This window comes from Salarias fasciatus, chromosome 15 (assembly GCF_902148845.1).
Source record: "Salarias fasciatus chromosome 15, fSalaFa1.1, whole genome shotgun sequence".
Classification (NCBI taxonomy): domain Eukaryota; kingdom Metazoa; phylum Chordata; class Actinopteri; order Blenniiformes; family Blenniidae; genus Salarias; species Salarias fasciatus.
In genome coordinates this window covers 5,808,555-5,829,207 of record NC_043759.1, presented here as the reverse complement: position 1 = coordinate 5,829,207, position 20,653 = coordinate 5,808,555, and the positions used below count along the sequence as shown (strand labels likewise).

The 20,653-nt window shown below is 42.3% G+C and overlaps 1 protein-coding gene across 1 annotated transcript in view; it reads right to left on the bottom strand.

Moving 5' to 3' along the window:
• Positions 1-20,653, bottom strand: part of fam184ab (family with sequence similarity 184 member Ab) — a 110,126-nt gene that overhangs the window by 28,860 nt on the left and 60,613 nt on the right. The window contains exons 8-13 of the mRNA XM_030110412.1: positions 18,448-18,629; positions 16,503-16,688; positions 6,821-6,943; positions 6,583-6,744; positions 6,338-6,459; positions 1,562-1,712 (exon numbers count right to left, since the gene is read on the bottom strand). Of these exons, the coding sequence (XP_029966272.1) occupies positions 1,562-1,712; positions 6,338-6,459; positions 6,583-6,744; positions 6,821-6,943; positions 16,503-16,688; positions 18,448-18,629 (926 nt within the window). The remainder of the gene's footprint in view (positions 1-1,561; positions 1,713-6,337; positions 6,460-6,582; positions 6,745-6,820; positions 6,944-16,502; positions 16,689-18,447; positions 18,630-20,653) is intronic.

The following is a 20,653-nucleotide window of genomic DNA, read 5'->3' as shown; positions in this document are numbered from 1 at the left end:
GGATTACTCAACACGGTGGGGAGGGGCAGTGAGTCACAGTGATGCCTTGAAATGGTTTATCAGAAGTTTATTAGCTGTTTTAACAAAAATCTGAAAAGTGGGTTGAAGAGGAACCGCCTGTATCAGACCTTCAAATCACTGCTATCACCGGGGAAACACAGAGATCCTGCATCCGTTATCTTTAAGTTAATGCTTCAACAAGCTCATCTTCAGCTGCGGCTCATGTTGCCTAAAATATACAATGTTGCTCCAAAACCTCAGAAAGGAAAGAAATAAAGAAGGCAGAGAGTTCACGACCCGTCCAGATCTCATCAAAAAGTTAGTAACTCTCGGCCCCATTATCTGTTTGTCAGGCAGGTTTTCAAAAATCTAAATCTGCCCCTCGAAGGTCTGAGTAATCCTGTTGACCGAAAACCAGCCAACAAAATAAAATAACCAATAACCAGATTAACAAAACAACCAACCGACCAACCAACCACCCAGACCAGCAAACCAACCAACCACCCTGACCAGCAAACCAACCAACCAAAATAACCAACCAACCTGACGAGCAAACCACTATCAACCACCCTGACCACCAAACCAATTAACCAACCTGACCAGCAAACCAACCAACCACCCTGACCAGCAAACCAACCAACCACCCTGACCACCAAACCAATTAACCAACCTGACCAGCAACTCAATCAACCAACCACCCTGACCAGCAAATCAACCAATCAAACTGATCAGCAAACAACTGACCAACCAACCAACCAACCACCCTGACCAGAAAACCAATCAACCAACCAACCAACCAACCAAAATAACCAACCAACCTGACGAGCAAACCACAATCAATCACCCTGACCACCAAACCAACCAACCAGACCAGCAAACCAGCCAACCAACCAACCAACCAACCAACCAACCAACCAACCAACCAACCAACCAGACCAGCAAACCAACCAGCCAACCAACCAGCCAACCAACCAACCAACCAACCAACCAACCAACCAACCAACCAACCAGACCAGCAAACCAGCCAACCAACCAACCAACTAACCAGACCAGCAAACCAACCAACCAACCAACCAACCAACCAACCAACCAGACCAGCCAGCCAACCAACCAACCAACTAACCAGACCAGCAAACCAACCAACCAACCAACCAACCAACCAACCAACCAACCAACCAACCAACCAGACCAGACCAGCCAACCAACCAACCCACCTGACCAGCAAACCAATCAACCAACCTGAGCAGTAACCCAATCAACCAACCAACCAACACACCAGCAAATCAATCACACGATCAAAATAACTAACCACCCTGACCAGAAAACTACCAACCAACCAACCAACCAGGTTTAAAAAAAAAAAAACTCTTTTCAGCTATTTTAATTGATTTTATTTATTTTTTTCTTCTCAGAGCTCTTTCAGTGGTTCTTTGTTTTCACCACGTCTCTGAGTTCATGCTGTCCATGTTGTTTCCTGCTGACTCGGCCTGTGTTACTGATTGACTGCTGGCCGTGTTTCCCCGCTCGCTGCCTGACTCTGCGGTCTCTCCGGAGTGGGTACCTGTTCCAGCAGGTCCTCCACCTTCCTCTGCCAGCTCTCCCGGGCGCTGCTCAGCTCCTGCTCTTTGCTCTGAGCCAGCTGGCTGAGGGCGGAGTTCTTGTCCTCCTCGTGCTCTTCTCTCAGCTCCTCACGGAGCTTCTTACACTCCTGCCTGTAACACACACACACACACACACACACACACACACACACACACACACACATTAACACACGTGATGTGTGGACATGGTTTAAGTGAGGGTTGATGGATAACTTCAGCGGTCTGTGTTGAAATCACAGGATGAACCATCAGAAAAAAGATGAACTGAAGAACATCTGATGTTTTTCTGTTCAGCTGCTTTTTTTTTTTTTTTTATCAATATGTCTCCGAGCAGAAAAGAAGGTGAAAAACGAGACCGAGTTCGACTCCATTTCTCTTTTATGAGGACTCTGCTGTGTGTGTGTGTGTGTGTGCGTGTGTGTGTGTGTGTAATAGCCGTGTGGGAGCTGAAATGACAGCTGTTAAATGAAGAATCGAGGCAAATGCATTTTTTTTTGTCACTCTGAGTGTTGGAAAGTGTCAGACTGAAGGCTGCTGACACACTGCTGCACTCAGACACGCATAAAAAAGCATGCATGCACACACACACACACACACACACACGTACACACACATGCACACACAGAAACAAACAAGAACACACAAAGAGACATGCATGCATGCACAAACAGAAAAACACAAACACATGCACAAAAGAGGACACACAAAAACATGGATGCACACACACACACACACACACACACACACACACACACACACACACGCACACACACACACACACACACGCACACACACACACACACTTCCTGTTTTCAATGCATCTGGTGAAATAATCTGGATTAGTTGACTCCACATTTCTCTCAAACTGATTTCGTAACAGCGAACACAAGATCGGCCGTCTTCTCTACGCCACAGCGACACCTTCACGATAGTTTCCTGGTCCTGGTTTTCAGCCGCGGCGTCTCGGTCTGAGCTGGACGAGCGCCCGTGAAAAGGCCTCAGGTGGGATTAGAGCCCCTGCACATGTTGATGAGGACAGTTAAATATTAGCTTTCGTCCTGCTGTTCAGCCTCTGAAAGTCACGTCGCAGGCCCACCCGCCCCAACAACGCCCACAACCTGCCACAGGATTTGAAGTTTGCACACCCAGCGGGAAAGTCAGAGTTTCACCTTGATGATATTAACTTTTTACTTTAATAGACGCGATAAAAAGCAACTAAACTGTCCCGCTGCTAAATATAAAGCTGCTGAGACATTAAAAAGGTGACGCAGACTCAGAAATGATTAAATACTGATAAAATCCCACTGGATCTTCAAAGCGGCAACTTTTTTTTTTCTCCTTTTGCTTCTCTTACAGATCATACCTGCATGATTGTAGCTCAGAATCTGATGTTTTGGCATAAACTCAACTACCTGTAAAAGCAAAGACAGACCTTCAGTCATCACGTCCTCCCTTGATATTGAGTTGAAAACCGCTGCTTATCATACAAAGCGAACAGTTGACTTGACAGTCAATCAGCTGTAAGCAGTCGGCTAACTAGCCAGCTGGGTTTTGAACAATTAGTTAATAATCTCAACAGGAAGAGAGAGGAAACCGCTATGCATCACTCTACCATGTAGGCACATGGAGAACATGCAAACTCCACACAGGCAGGTGAGTGAGAAGACAAGACGTCTCGTAAAGCAGCATGTACTGATAACATCTGTGTCAACACCAGCAGGAAGCTGTTGTCTCAGTAGAAATACTTTGTGCAAAACCAGTGTGCAGTCAATCCTGACTGGGAGGCTCAACTAGTGGCCATGTGTCACTCACTAGTAGCCTCCTGGATCCTACCAGCAGTGCCACTAGTAGCAATAGTAAGGAAATTGTCGTCAACAGTACGACCAGTAAGTGCCAAAATGTCCACAAATATTTCTGGGGAGACAATTTGATCCTCACTAGTAGTACTGGTAAAGTCAAAAAACACCTTACTAGTAAAACTATTACTTTTTTTTTTAAATCTCTAGTATTTCTAGTAGGGTATTAAAGTCCAATATGCTCACTCACTAATCGAGTGAGATTTTTTGGGAGTACCAGTAAGGGCAAAATGTCTACTAGTACTAGTAGATACCACTAGCAGCAATAGTTAGGGTATTTTGAACCTGACTTGTACTACTAGTAATGGCATAACTGTCCAGTAGTGTATTAGTAAGGCTACAAGCACACCATGTGCCGTACGAGAACTACTTGTGCACATCCTGACTGTTACAAGTAGCACTGGTAAGAGAAAACACACACTACTAGTACCTACTAGTGGCATTTTTGTACTTACTAGTAATACTAGTGATGACGCAAATCCCTTACTAGTGCTACTAGTGGACATTCTGGTGCTACTGGCAGCATCCAGGAGGCTACTAGTGAGTGACACACTGCTCTAGAGATCTTCCAGATACATGGACCTGAAGGTTCATATTGAGAACATGGAATAAATAAATCAAACGTTCAGCTGCTGACAGATTCGGGTCGTGATAAAAGAAGAAGCTCTGAGGTCTTTTAACATCGTTAACATGTCAGATTTGACACTTACTGGCTTTTTTCTACTCTTGTGTGTTTTACTTTCACAGTTGAAATGGGAAGGAAGCTTCAAAATAAAAGATGTAGGGCAGCTTCACGTCAAGCCATCATAAACTTTATCCTGCAGTAACCGCGCAATCGGAGCCTTATATAAACACTAGGGATGTCCTCAGATAGTCGACGATTCGTTCGAAGGGGCCTGATTCGACTATCAATCACGCAGTCGAAGCATCGAAAAAATGTGGTTATTAAACGAGGACCATTCCATTCCAGCTGTATGGGGGTGCTGAATGACTGATTCTACATAGAATTGCTTGTTTTTTTTTTCCAAATAAACATGATATAAAGCCTATTTGATATACATGTTAGCCTATCAAATATACTGTGGAAAAATGTACTTGTACTTTTATTCAATATTCTGTCTATTTAGTGTTTGTGAATGAACCACCATGGTGAGTGGCACAATTCGATTTTGCGCAGAGCTCCATCACAGAGCAGCATCTCGGTGGTGATTTGGTTTAACTTTAAAAGGCTCACAATGTCGGAAAAAAAACAGAACTTCAGACCAAGTCAAAGATGATCAAAAAAAAAAAGTCAAATGCAAGTTGTGTCCTTTCATATCACTTCACAACAACATGGCTTTCCACCTTAAACGGGTCAGTAGCCAGAAAATTGGGTTGATAAAAGACGGTTCTGTTACTCATTTCTCATTTTTAATGTTGACTTTTATTTCGTTTAATTGTAATATTTTAGGTTATTATTATATTATTATTTTTATTTAATCTAAAAGGCTAATTCTATTTAATTTAGTGTTTGTTTCTGCATGGATGTTGCGCTGCGAAACGGACCGACACAGTGCAATTAAGCCTATTTCATTTAATTTGAGCAGATAATGTGAGAAATTGTTGAGCCAAAAAATGTGAGCTTATCTGCAGAGATGATAGATATAAATAAATAACATGCTTTAGCCCGTTTGTTAGAAGTGGGTTTGGTTCTGGTCATTTGAACTATACTTCATTTGTTTGATGTTTAGAGTTACCGACACTTTGTTCCAGTCTGTGTTTCAGTGTGTAGGGAAAAAATAAGTGTTGTTTTACCTGCCTGCGCTGTTTTTTTTTTCATTGTTTTTGGGTTTTCTTTTGTTTTGTTTAATTTTTTTATTATTAGTGCAATCAGGGCTGACTGTAGGCATAGGCGCCCGTGAGCACCGCTCTGCACGGTGCTGAGCTCCGACACCTGTGTAGGCACACTTCACCCCCCCCCCCCTCGCTCCTCCAAACAAGATGAAAGATTCGACTATCAGTCGACTATTGGCAGATTCGGACGAATCAGATTCGACTATAGAAATCCTTAGTCGGGGACACCTCTAATAAACACTTCTGCAGATGATGGAAATGTCTGCATTCCTTGATATCTGTTCTTCCAAACAACTGTTTCTCTTTTAATTTGAGCCTGTATAACACTTTTCTTTCATTATTTAAAATGATTTCACTTGAATAGAAGAATTAAGAATAATTTACTTGATCAACTCAGAACATCCTCAGGGTTCGTCCTCTTGTCAAAATTCAGCCTCGTGGAGAAAAAAAATGATTCATTTTCGAGAGTAAAATTGTAATTTTCGGAGTTAACCGTCAAACTACCTCACATTCACTGACACTCATTTCTAGGGGTAAATTAACCTTGAATTAGTGCAGATTTCTCTGCATTTTCCCAGTTTTTATTGTTTTACTGAAATCGCCGACTCACAATCACAACTTCACTAAGTGAGAAGAACCCAAACAGACGATCTGGATCCAGTCAAGTTCGTCATTAATCCCACTGCAAAGGTCTGAGGACACCGACACTGAGTCAGCTCTGTGTGTGTGTGTGTGTGTGTGTGTGTGTGTGTGTGTGTGTGTGTGTGTGTGTGTGTGTGTGTGTGTGTGTGTGTGTGAAAAACAAGAAAAAGACAGTCTTCAGTTTTCAATCTGTTCTCAATTTCATGCTGTTTTCATCCAAAGAAAAGACAAAGACTCTCCCACTGACAGTGTGTGACACACACACACACACACACACACACACACACACACACACACACACACACACACACACACACACACACACACACACACACACACACACACACACACACACACACACACACACACACACACACACACACACACACACACACACACACACACCTGAGTGTCTCGGTCCATTTGAGCTCTAGCTCTAATGCCATCTTGTCCATCTTCAGTTTTTCTTCTTCTTTGGTGGTGATGAGTTTGGCTTCATGCTGTCGCTTCTGGGTCTCCAGCTCACCCTGAGTAACACACACACACACACACACACACACTAAATGTTACTTGATCTTCTGGACGATGCCGATATTTTGTGGTTAAAAGTTTTTGTGTTCTCTGGTTCTCTTGTGTTCTGAGTGTCCGACCTGCAGCGCCGTCAGCAGGTTGCTGGTCTCCCTCAGTCGGGCTCGGGTGGCGTCCAGCTCCTCCAGGAGTTTGTCCTGCGCCTCCTTCAGGGTGGAGATCTGCCCCTCGGCCGTGCCCACATCCTGCTCCCCCTGCTGCACCTCCTGCTGGAGCCGGGACACCTGCGGGGGAAAGGCGTGGTCAGGAAGGCCTCGGCGGTGGAACCCGTCGCCGTGGGAACGGCGAGCCGGTTCGTACCTCTTCATTGGCGGCGGAGAGTTTGGACGTCAGCTCCTCCCTCAGCTCGTCCAGCTGCTGTCTGAGCTGTGTTTTCTGCTCCTCCAGAGACAGACGCTCCTTCTCGAACTGCTGCTCCAGCTCCTGCAGGAACAGCAGCACAAACACCAGGGGGTCAGTAACCTCCAGGTACCAACCGCCTGAGGCTCACAACTTGTCTGATACTGCGGAATCTGGGAATACATAGAAGAGAACTTAAGAAAAGCGTCACTGTATGCAGATGACAGTGGACAAAATGTTCATGAGGTGTTTGACCAGACCAAATTTTCAATTTTCATCCACAGCACATTTTTAATGCTTCAGAAGTAAGGCTGGACGATTAATTGAATTTTAATCTTGATTTCGATTTTGGTTACTCATGACCATAAAAATGTTAGTCCAAAAAGGTTCATTGGTTCATTGGACCAAAGGTCAGACTGCTTCAGTCATCTGGAAGCATTTTGGCTTCAAGTCGTCGGACATCCAGCATCCTGCCACAAGTGCTGCATCAGAGCGGGTTTTCAGCGCAGGTGGAAATGTTGTCACCTGCCTTCGTTAGTCGCTGAAGCCAGACCAGGTGAACAGACTCGTCTTCCTCGCCAAAAACCTGTAGGAAGTTAACTACAGGGAGTGTTTAACTATGCAGCCAACCCCTCTTTTGTTATTCAAAATAGTTTTTGAGAGAGTTCAAAGAATATTTTCAGGCTGTGTTTTTGACTGAGTTATTAGTGTATTTTGCATATTGCTATTTTTGCAAGTTTTATAGAAATGCATGCAGACTGGGTATTTATTTTTATTAGTTTTATTGATATTATTTAAGATATTAATTTTTTATAAGTTTATTTTTGATTGTTCTTTCAAGTTGTAGTTTAATAAATACTCAAGTTTTGGAATTATGAATAATCGTGGTTATTAATCGTGATTTCAATATCTATCAACATAATCGTGATTATTATTTTTGCCATAATCGTCCAGCCCTATTCAGAAGTCTCAACTAAGTGCAAACTGACATAGATTAATCACACGAAGTGATGGAGGTCTGTAACCTTTAGGAGCCATCTTTGGGATACTCCAACAAAATAAATGTGGACTAAAGCCAAAAGAACAAATTTAAACGACAGATTCTCTGAAATGGTGAAGAAAAAGGACACTACAAAAACAGAGGGTGAACTCATGAAGTATCGTGGGTGTAATTCACATATAATTACACTTTTTTGATTTTGTGGATATTTTTAATTTTTTCCCCTGGGATTTCCATTTCATACATCTTGACTATTTCAGCCCTTTCAGCTACTTCTCTGTTTATCATCACTGTGAGTTTCAATTTGGTTGAAGCAGGTTTAGATCAATCGTATCTTATTTCTATTCATTTATTTCCCATTTTTCTTTTTTTCATGGTTTGCTTTTGTCATATTCTTACTTTTTTCTTTACGTTTACGTCTTCTTTTTGTCTTTTTCAGTTTTTTGTTCATTGCTAGGACGCACGGTGGCACAGTGATTGCCCCATAGCAAAAAGGTCTTAAGTTCAAGTACCGGTCTGGGCTCGAGACCTTTCTGTGTGGAGTTTGCATGTTCCCTCTGGGTTCCCCGGCTTCCTCCCATCGTCCAAAAACATGCATGTTAGGTTAATCGGTCACCCTAACTTTGCCTTAGGTGTGAATGGTTGTCTGTCCCTATAAGTTAGCCCTGCGACAGACTGGCGAACTGTCCAGGGCGACCGCGTCCTCGCCTAAAGTAGCTGGGATTGGCTCCAGTCCCCTCCAGACCCTGAATAGGATTTTGTTCTTCTTTTCCTCATTCTTATTTAATTTCTAATTCTTGATTCTTTCCACTCGTTCACTTGCATCATTTTATAAATGTCTTTTTGCTTGTTTTGCTTGTTTTTCTTTCCTTTGCTTCCATTTTGCCGATGGGCCATTTTAATCATTGACTAACACTCCCAACTAACAGTTGAAGCGTAAACCACCACGGAGCTGCGACGCTGACTCGCAATATTAAATCTCAAGCAGGTGAAACACTGGAAGGTTGAAAATGCACGGCGCCTCTCAGATCCTTCATGTCATGCTTCACCCCAGATCTCAGAACATTTTTGTTCCGCATCACGTTCGCTGCGTTCATCGGAACCCGTGTCTAAAAATAGTTCCAACATGGTTCTTGACGGGAGGAGAGAGAAAAACACCTCGACATTGTTCCCATAATAAAGCTCATTATGTGGGCTGATGAATGAGGAGCAGCGATCAGAGCTGAGGGAGAACAGAGGATGAACATCCAGGCCGTTGTTCAGGACAGACGATGACGTTGGTGATGAAGATTAAAACCGCTCGGGGCTTTGAGGACGGCGACACAGATTAAAGTTAAAATGAAGAGAACCACAGAGAAATGATCTGAATAGAAGAATGAAAACAAAGTATATCCTGGACGGATGGTTGGATGAATGGATGAACAGACAGATGAATAGATGGGCACATGGTTTAGTGAATGGATGAATGAATGAACAGCAGCCTAATCAAAAGAGGGAATAAATCTGTGGAGAAGAAAGTGAAGCAGTGATCTCCGTCTACAATGAGAGGAATCCATCTCCGGAGGTGCAGTAATCTGCAGGTTGAGGTGAAAACTCATTTAATCTCTTGGCACAATATGAGATAATCACAGAACAGGAGGTAGAACACACTTCCCTCTTTAATTAAAAGGTGAATTATTCACTCCGTCATTAGCTTTCTGCTGCTGGACGGAGTCAGACGAGGTGAAATCTGTTCCCACCCTTCAGGATTTCTGTCGAAGGTGGAGCGGACCGCTTCATTTAAATTCAGGACGCGGCGCCGCTCGCAGACGACTCATTACAATTTCAAGCGAAGAAAGAAGGAGTGAGGTGATGAAAGGACAGATGATTAACTCAGACGAGTCGGGTCGGACAAAAGGAAGGGAGCAGAATGGAGCGGAGGAGCCGAGGCCATTTTCTCTGCTCAGGTAGAAAACTGATGAACCAGTGAGGGAACATCCCACGAGCTCCTGAGCTCTCGGTCTGGACGGTTCTCAGTCGGTCTGGACGGTTCTCCATTGGTCTGGACAATTCTCAATTAAAAAAAATTAGCTAAATTAGCAAAAACGCTTGTAAAGGAGGACTTTGGATGTTAGCATTTAGCACTGTGGCATCGTGAAATCAAGATAAATGTATTATATCAACAACTAAAGTGATGCAGAAGTAGATTTTGTGAAGATATAACGACCTTTTCAGAGTTCTCCTCTCAGATCAGGCGGATTGCAAAAAGTGTCAGACTGATCTGACAGCACTGCAGTGTCTTTATCTGTTTTTAGCCTTAAAATTACCCCAGCTTGGAATATAATAAACAGTATTTGTTATATTCACTATTTTTGTTTTACAAGGATGAGCCGAGTCTGTGTGAGAAACTTTAAGGTATTTCACGGACATCAATATGTAACATTTCAGCTGACAGACGTTATAAAGGCGTAAGAATGAAAATAAACCATTAAAAGGTCAAATCAAGCACATAAAAATGGAGGGTGGTTCTTCCAGAGGAAGCTTTATGTACAGTGGCGCGGCGCGGCTGTGGCGGGTCGGCGGCGGAGCGTCGTTTGAAACTCGTCCTCGTTACGCGGCCAGGATGCAGCCGACTCCTCCATCAGTGAATTTCACGTGTGACTGGAATCAAATCCTCGGAGGAGGGCGAGGCTCGCTCAGACCGCCGGCGCTGCGGTGGCATCAGACGGACGGTTTTCATTAAGCGGCTCCCCGGCTCGCCGTGCGGGCCCCCGGGCGCCACTTTCAACACCTCAGATCAGACGGGCGGCTGGAATTCATCTGTCCGAGTGTCTGAACGGGATCGTGGATGGGGTTAGCGGCTCGCCGGTGGATTTCTCACCCACGAGCAAGAACAAACCCAGCTCTGACTTCAAGATGGAGTCTTCATGTTCTCCATGTGCATTCACGGGTTTCGTGTTTCGAAGGCAGCGTTTACACCGCAATGTTTTCAGGGACAACAGAAGACCTCCGTGGCGTTTTGGGCTTACATTCTCAATTCAATGGCGCTCGAAGACACGGAAAACGCAACTTTTTTCAAAACGGCTCTCGAGGAGGGACTTTTTGGAAATGAAAACAAAAAAACACTACAACTCAATCTATGTAAACTGAAGAAAATGCAACTTTTTCAAAACAGCTTCCCAAGTGGAACTTTTTGGAAACGCTCCAAGTCCATCTCCGTGTAAACAGGGGAAAAAAAAAAAGAAAAAAAAAGAAACTTTTGAAACTGCTCCAACTTATAAATAATAAAACAATAACAAAAAACTTTATGATGTACAAATGCGGTAAAATGCAACATTTTAAAAAAATACTTTGTCTCCAGAAAAACAAGACAAACAAAAAATTACTGACTCTGTTTCAGTGTAAACATGGAAAAAATGTACCTTTTTGAAAATGCTCTGACTCAAGTAAAACAAAGTTCTCTCTCCGAGTAAATGTTGGAAAATGTAACTACTGGAAAACACTTTGAAGGGAAAATAAACAATTACAACAAAAAAAGTTAGGACTTGTGGAAAGGAGGGGGGCAAGATTTTGTAAATGTTCAGTAAAGAGAACTTCAGGATGCGGTAAGTCTCGGGTCAGTAGAGGTAAACACCCATGATGCTTCACTCCAAGGAGTCCATATAAAACCACACATGCACTCCAGGAGGCTCTAACAATGTGGTGATCACGCTGTTTTACACAAACGATCCTTTTCAGCTGCTCCACTCACTCTTTATTCGTGCATTTCCTTTCCCGTTCGGTTTATTATCTCGAATTTCTGGTTTATGTCGAAGAAAGAAGGTCGAATTAATTCAGACACGAATCATCAGATTTGCTCATAAACACGGAAGACTGAAGTAAAGAGGCCGAGAGAAGGTAATGCATTAAAAATATAAATATACATCAGCGTTAAGATGAGACGCCGTGGTGAAATATAAATGAATATAAGAAATACTGAGACACACACACACACACACACTTATACCTTTCAGGGTTCATTCCTCGGTGATGCTGAGAGTTTTTCACTGTCGTGAGTCTCTGGGAGCCACAGGTGGAGATTAAGGACATTTCCAGTATTCAAAACATGGATTTCTTTATATTTTATATAATCTTTCATTTCTTAAAACTCCTTTGATGGCGGTATAGTACGACGTGGTTATAATTAATGGGCAAATTCCTGCATGTATATTCCCGAAACTGTGAAGTTTATAACTTAACAACTGTCACAGTGGCGTCACACACATGCTTTAATGCAGACGCCGTCTCAGCAGAACAAAAGACCGACCAACATTTAAAACAAAACCCTTTAAACAATGTCAACATGACCAAAGATATGGAAATATTTATCTTCAAAAAAGCTCATATTTTCTCATCTTCAGTGTTTGGTAACAGCAGAGTTAAAAGAAAACCTCCTCTAATGATCTAATAAGACTCTCAGTCTAAGCTGGAGAGTAATTGAGTACATTTCCTAAAGTACTGCACTTGACAACTCTTCGATACTTGACTTTAGCGCTCCTGTGCTTCACTCCAGTGTTTCTATTTTTTCCTGAGCGGAGGAAAAGTGGGGTTATTCTCCTGGAGGAGGTGTGAAACGCTGCACGAAAGAAAGTTCTTTTAAACTTTCTTTCTGCAAACAAATCTGCAAACACTGAAGTTAGAACAAGTTTCAGTACTATACTCGGGTTTTCATTCATTATTCCATGTTTATTCTCCAGAGCCAATCTGAAGCAAAATCAGAAAAGAAACCAACAGGCGTGGGTTCGTTGTGGCAGAACTGGATTTGTGCCTGAGTCTTTGGCGTTTTGAATTTTAAATTCTCATGGAAACTTATTGACTGTGAAGACATTGCGGCGGTCCTGACAGCCCAGAGCCCGGAGGCTGAAAGTGATTTAAAATCTGTTAGTGAGGAGGTGAGGATGGATGGAGAGGGTGACGCTGTCTCCACCTCCAGACGGATGGTCTGGACTTCACATTCCTCAGCGTCTTATTGACTGAACGGGCTCCAGCTGTTGCTCCTGAGCTGATTTCCAAAAAACACTGACGCAGAAGAGCAGAAGCCGCGTCAGCAGAACGGACTTGAAGGGTTCCAGTTGACACGTTCAGGCTTCTGGAAGTGACCTCTGACACCGATGGACCATCTGGGGCAAAACCCACCAGAAATATAAACATTGCACTGTTTTCATCAGATTCCTTTGCCGTTCTTTAATTTTCTGATGACTCATCCTGCACTGGTGGGCGAGTATTAATTCTGTCCAATAGAAATGCTCGGTTGAAATCTGTAAGCCCCGCCCCCTCTCATTAGGTCCAACAGGTGGATGGAACAGCTTCGGTCTTCTCCAACTTGATATCACATTTATTTTGGTTTTCATGAATAAGCAGGAAACATTTGAGAAACGATCTTAAAATTCTACTGATGGAGGAGTCTGCGTATCCATCTGTCACTTCATCCACCCACCCATCCACCCATCCATCCATCCATCCATCCATCCATCCACCCATCCATTCCTCCATGATCTATCCCTCCAGCAATTTATCCATCCACCTATTTAAAGTTATCAATCTATAATCCATCCATCAAATCATCTGTTCATTTATAAAACCATCCATCCATCTCTCTTTTAGTCTATCATCAAGTCATGAATGCTTCCAGGAATTTACAAATCTATTCACACATATCTATATAGATCTGTGTACCCATGCCAACGACCCACCTTTTACCAATCCATTAATTCATTCATCCATCATCAGTCCATCTATCCAGCTCTCATCCATCCATGCATCATTCATCTGTCTCTCATCCATCCATCTGTCCATCTCTCATTCATCTATTCATCCATTTATCCTCCATCCATGTATGTATTATCCATCCATCATTGATTCTTCCATCCACCCATAGATTAATCCATCTATCTATTAATTCTTTCATCCATCCATCCACCATCCTTCATCCATACGTCCCTCATTCATCCACTCATCCATCCATCCATATGTTGATCCATCCATCGATCCACCATTCATTCATGAACGTATCCTCCATCCATCCTTCCCTCCTCCTCCCCCCCCCCCCCCCCAGATGAAGTCCCTCCAGGTGACGTAGCAGCGGCTCAGTTGTTTACCTGTGCAGATACAGTGTAGCTGTTGGCTGCCTGCTGATCGCACCCCACCATATGCAGACCGAGCGGGACGCCCGTCATCCGTAATCGCCACTCATTCATTAGCAGAAATAATGAACATCAACAGACTGAATTATGTGACAGGACCAAAATCTTTTGGCAGCAAACAAATCCACAGCGCAGAAAGCGAGCGAGCTGACAGCTTGTATTTTGACTGAGTCATTCCTGATTATCCATCTGCTCCATTTTCCATTAATTATTCACATCAGCTGCCTCTGACACCAATCTGCAGTCAGTAATTCAGATCTGTGGTTTTCTGGCTGTGGACGCTCCCTCCAATGCCTGATTGAAAAAGACAATAGAGTGAAGTCCAACGCTGGTTGACTCATCGAAATACAACGGACCAAATGTTCCCATAAAACACGTAGCGAGAGAAAGAGCTGCGAAACGTGTCATTTTTACTACCGAGACACGAATCCTGAGCTTGTTTCGTATCTACACTGAACTGAGAGGCGGGACGAGCTCCACCGAGGATCCAAGACTGTAAACCAGCATCCCGCTAACTAGTAGCTCTGTCCGTCCAGCTCGCTTTCACGACCTGGCTCGTCGTGAACAGAGACTTCTGTAGCGCTTTGACTCAGACGGTGAACAGAGATGTGCTGATTCACTTAACTCAAAGGCTCAGCCGGTGGAAAACAGATCACTGTGTTCCGGGATTACAACTTTAATCACCAAGTTCCCCAAAAAGGACAGAAATATAAGAATATACAACTTTTTTAATGAGGGAATATATCATTATGAAGCAGAATTCATGGTCCGGCCCTTGTCGGTGTTAACAGTTTCTCATGTGGCCGATTTGGAAACATGATGGCCCTCCTTGGTCTGGATCGTACGCAGAAGACGTTCTCCTGATCAGCAGCCAAAAACAGCTCACTGCACCATCGAGGCCCTGTGATGTTTTCTGTGTTATGAATCGGTTAATAAATCCACAGGGCCAGATTTCCACCGTCCGTCCAGCTGGAGAGTCGTTTACCTCCAGCACAGCTGGAGGACGAGAGCGGATACTGGATACAGGGCTGAGTAAGTGATGGAGTCATTGTGTTGCTGCAAACTTTTGTTCTGTGATTTTTAAAAAAAATATTACTACTATTATTATTATTATTTTCATCATTATTATTATTATTATTATTATTATTATTAGTATTATTAGTATTATTATTATTATCATTATTATTATTATTATTATTATTATTATTATTATTATTATTATTATTATTATTATGTGACCACTCAGTGTTGGCAAGCTCATGGCCCAGAGGGCAACGACCTAGCAACAGATAAACTCCACCGATCGGAGGCTTCGCTCCAAGAATCAGACACTCAACCAATCGGACGCTCCACAGATGGCGCACTCAATGGATCGGAGGCTCCACCAATCAGACGCTCCACTGATCGGACCCTCCACCAGTTATATGTCATTCACAAACTGTACGCTTTGTTTACGCGACAAACCTTTCCCGGTGTTTTGTTGCTCGGTGTTCTGAGTCCTGAATACAGCAGACAGTTTAAATAAGTCCCTCCCTCCCGACACGCCAGGTGATCACCAACTGAACTTCTCTTCAAGTTACAAACGAAGTGTTTACAGTTTGAAAGGAGCTCGACAGCTCAGGATCAGTTAAAACCATCCAGCTGTTGGTTTCCCTCCGGCTCGGACCCGCAAACTGGGATCGCTCCAGAAACACAAACAGAAAAGTAGACGAGAAAACATCGTCTGATTCCTTCAACGTTCACATCGACCGTCAACCAGAAGAATCTCTGGATTTGCAGTTTCTGCTCCGGTTTAATTCAACTCAGAAAAGTTTCATGTTTAAATGGCAACATTTTAAAAACGATGTCCATTTACAAGGAAACTTCAAACACTGAAATCAATGTAGCGAACACGTTGGTGCTGTTGTTTGATTTTGTCACTAAACTTCACACACACGATGTGGAAGCGTGTCGCATTTGCATAAAAAAATAAGAATCAGTTGGGTTTTTCTCAATCAACGAGATAATCATCTTACAATTACAAGAAAGAGTCTTAGAAAAAAAATACAAATTTTAGTTGTTTTTCTGAAATACCGAGATGACTATCTCATAATAACGAGAACAGTTTTTTTTTTTTTTTTCAAATCCTGTTTTTCTGAATTTAAAAGATAATTATCGTGTAATTACGAAAATCGGTTTCATGGAAAAATAAACAATAAGCCTTCAAACTGAGCATCATGCTGTTTTGGTGGTACAGTGGTTTTCTGAGGATTCACTATGGTGGACTTAATAAACGGCGACAAAGATATGATTTTCTCAAAAGAGAGAGAAAAAAAAATCAGAAAATCTCCAGAACTCCAAAAAAAAATGGCTCCAAAATAACATTTCAGTGTGAGTCAATAACAGCCACGATTTTATCAGTTAGATAACAATTGGAGTCAATTATGAACAATCCTTGCGTGTGTGTGTGTGTGTGTGTGTGTGTGTGCGTGCGTGCACTCACAGCTAGCAGCCGGTTCTTGTCCTTCTCGGCCGTACTCAGAGCGTTCTCCAGAGTCACCCGGTGCTTCTTGCTGACCTCCTCCAGAACTCGGGCCTGGTTCTCCTTCATCTGGCTCGCCTCCTCTTCGTATCGAGCCCGGACCGAGCTCACGTCCTTCTCGTGGGCCACTTTCTCCTCGCGGAGCCCCTAACGCACACACACACACACACACACACACACACACACACACACACACACACACACACATCATTTCTAAGACAGCTCAACAAATGAAATGCTTAAAAGAAGCAAATCAAGTTCTTGTTAAAGAAAAAGGTCAAACGGGTGAAAACTTGTTAAAACGAGTTAAATAAATTAAAAAAAAATAAAAAATGCTGAAGCAGCTAAAATGCCAAAGTAAAAGAGATGATAGTATACCTAACAGAGCAAACAGAAGCAGCAGATAACAGCAGAATCAAAAAAAAACAAACAAAGAAAACAAAAAAAACCCAGCAATTAGCAGCTAATTAGCAGCTAACATTGGAAATGAACTAAAGAAACCAGCATTTGGAAGCTAATTAGCAGCTAATTAGCAGCTATTAGCAGCTAACAGTGGAAATGAACAAAATAAACCAGAAATTAGCAGCTAATTAGCAGCTAACAGCGGAACAAAACAAAAAACCCAGCAATTAGCAGCTAATTAGCAGCTAACATTGGAAATGAACTAAAGAAACCAGCATTTGGAAGCTAATTAGCAGCTAATTAGCAGCTATTAGCAGCTAACAGTGGAAATGAACAAAATAAACCAGAAATTAGCAGCTAATTAGCAGCTAACAGCGGAACAAAACAAAAGAACCAGCAATTGGCAGCTAATAGCAGCAGCTAACAGTTAGCAGCTAACAAAGTGAAGAGGACGCCGCTCCTTTGCCCTTCAGCGTATTTTTCTAGTCGAGTTCTGAATTCAGGAGGTAAAAATATCTGGATGAACTGACAGAAGTTGCGCGCTCAGCATTTGGATGAGTTCCTCGCGGACGCTGCCGGGACAGACGGCGAGCGGCGTCTCCCGGCTCCCGGAGGACCGGGACGCACAAATGTCAGAGTTAAAGGAGACGAAGAGACACGTGAAGCAGCAACACTTGACATTTACTGAGGGCTGCTGACTGCGCTCCCCCCGACCGTCTGACCTTTAAACAGCTCGCCTTCTGAAAAGCAGGATTCTCTCGGTAAACGCCGTGATCGACAGCTTTGACCCGCTCGGCTCTCTGATGACCGGCGGGAAGGTTTCACTCGCCAGGCGTTTAGAAGTTTGGAGCCAATGTTTGTTAAGCGAAGAAACACCTGGAAGGACTTTAAGAGTACAGTATGGGAACAATTACCACTTATAAATTTAACAGTATTTCGAAGAAATACTCTTTTACCATATGTGTTTTGACCATTTCTAGGGGAAAAAAAAAAATAAATTCAAGATATTTTGAGGATTATAAATGATCCACAAGTGTTATTTTACAGGTGGAAAGCTGAAAATTTCTTCTATTTCTTTTATCTAATTTCTGACGATATTCAGGATAGTATTGATTGATGAACCGTGTTAGTCACTAATGCTATTTGTTCAAAATCTTTGAAAGCATTTATTTTTATGGTCACTATTCAGTCGCTTACAGTGGCACTGCAGCAGGTTAAGCTAGGTAGCGACATATCATTTTCGTTATATTAGGTACATTACCTATATCAGCTATATAGTTAGATAGATAGATCAGTAAGAAGATGGATAGCTAGCTTGGTAAGTGGAGTTATTCCGGTAACGAGATAGATTTCTCTCTGCATGTCAGATGGATTGGTTGATATTTAGCTAGCGAGAAACTTTTTTGCTATTTATTTAGCTAGGTAACTAGCTATATTGATTCCATGTTTTAAAACTGGTGTTAACGTCCCAGAGAGGTGCCTAAGCGCCCTGTGGAGCCAGTACCTTCTCCAGGGACTGGATGTGCTGCCGCTGCCGGTCGTCCAGGGCCTGGCCCTGGCTCTGCAGGGCCTCCCGCTCCTCCTCCATCCTCAGCACCTTGTCCTTCAGCCGGCTGCGCTCGTTGTCCAGGTCCCTGATGGCGGCCTCCTGGGTCATCTGGGTGGCCTGGAGGCTGCTGATCTGACCTGAAGGGACACCACGAGTCGTTCTCACAAGCTCATCAACGACCGCAACGAACAGAACACAAAACAATCGACACTCTGAATTCAGCACCACAGTTTGAAAAGGCAAAGAAAACTGTGATTAGCAGAGAAACTCCGGAAGTTTTTTCTTAATTATTATCTTGACAATATTTTCAAGACCACAAATAATTTATTATATTATAAATAATCTAATTAAATTGAACAATCTCATTAATTAGGAAGCTATAAAGAAGCACAATTTGGCTTTTTGGTGTTAGTTTGCAAAAATTTCACCATTTTTTTATTTTCAGTAAAGGTAGTTTTTTACTGGATGTTTACTATAAATCAGTTAATATTAGACGTTTCCCCGACTAAGAGTTTCCATAGTCGAATCTGATTTGTCTGATCCTGCCGATCGTCGACTGATAGTTGAATCATATCTTTTTTGGCAGAGCAGAGTGGGGGGGGGGGGGGCTGGGGGCGCAGGCAGGTAAAACCACACTTTTTTTTTTTCCTACACACTGAAACACAGACTGGAACAAAGTGTCGGTGACTCTAAACATTAAACAAATGAAGTATAGTTCAAATGACCAGAACCAAACCCTCTTCTAACAAACAGGCTAAAGCATGTCATTTATTTATATCTATAATCTCTGCAGATAAGCTCACATTTTTTGGCTAAACAATTTCTTACATTATCTGCTCAGATTAAATGAAATAGGCTTAATTGCACTGTGTCGGGTCCGTTTCGCAGCGCAACATCCAAGCAAAAACAAAGAACTAAATTAATTAGAATTAGCCTTTTAGGCAAATAAAAATAATAATATAATAATAATAATAATGACCTAAAATATTACAATTAAACAAAATACAAGTCAGCATTAAAAATGAGAAGTGAGTAACAGAAGCGTCTTTTATTAGCCCAATTATCTGGATACTGACCCGTTTAGGATAGAAAGTCATGTTAGTTGTTGTGAAGTGATATGAAAGGACACAACTTACATTTGACTTTTTTGGATCATCTTTGACTTGTTCTGAAGTTTTGTTTTTTTTCCTGACATTTTGAGCCTTTTAAAGTTAAGCCAAATCACCACCGAGATGCTGCTCTGTGACGGAGCTCTGCGCAAAATCGGATTGTGCCACTCACCATGGTGGTTCATTCACAAACAGTAAATAGATAGAATATTGAATAAAAGTACAAGTAAATTTTTCCACAGTGTATTTGATAGGCTAACATGTCGATCAAATAGGCTTTATATCATGCTTATTTGGAAAAAAAAAAAACAAGCAATTCTATGTAAATCAGTCATTCAGCACCCCCATACAGCTGGAATGGAATGGTCCTCGTTTAATAACCACATTTTTGTGATGCTTCGACTGTATGATTGGCCGTGGAATCAGGTCCCTTCGAATGAATCATCGAATTGTGAAAATTTGAAGACACCCCTAGTTAATATAAATTTATAATTAAATGAAAATCAACAGAACTTATATTAATTAACATGCCATATTTAAGTACAATTTGAGTTTTTTTTTTTTTGTTTAATTATGAACTTTCAAAGTTTTTTATTTTTTTTAACTTTCTGGTTTAATCTCATTTTTACCATATTTTCCTGACTACAAATAATTTACTATAAATGTAAAATTAGATGAAATAAAGATCTCGTGTTAAAGGTGGAATACAACATTTTGATTTCCGGGTGGATCACCTAAATAATTGGTGGGTCTGTTTGTCAATCATTCTGACGAGCTGCTTTCGTAAGGCGGTTCTACCTGCTTGCGTCCAATCAGCTTCTCCCTTTTGCGCATGCGCATTCAGAGTGTTTATGTAGCCGGTGAGCTTCTGAGCTCGTACTTACCGATGGCGAGTCTGACATAATGAAACTGTAGCTGTTTCGGGAAAAAAAGCTTTATTTATGAGCGAGGCGGATCGCAGAAACTGTACAGAGCCGTGCACGCCGGAGAAGAGGAGATCGCGCTCGTACACTTCCGCGTTTTCTGGGAGGAGCAGGAGAGCCGGGCGGATG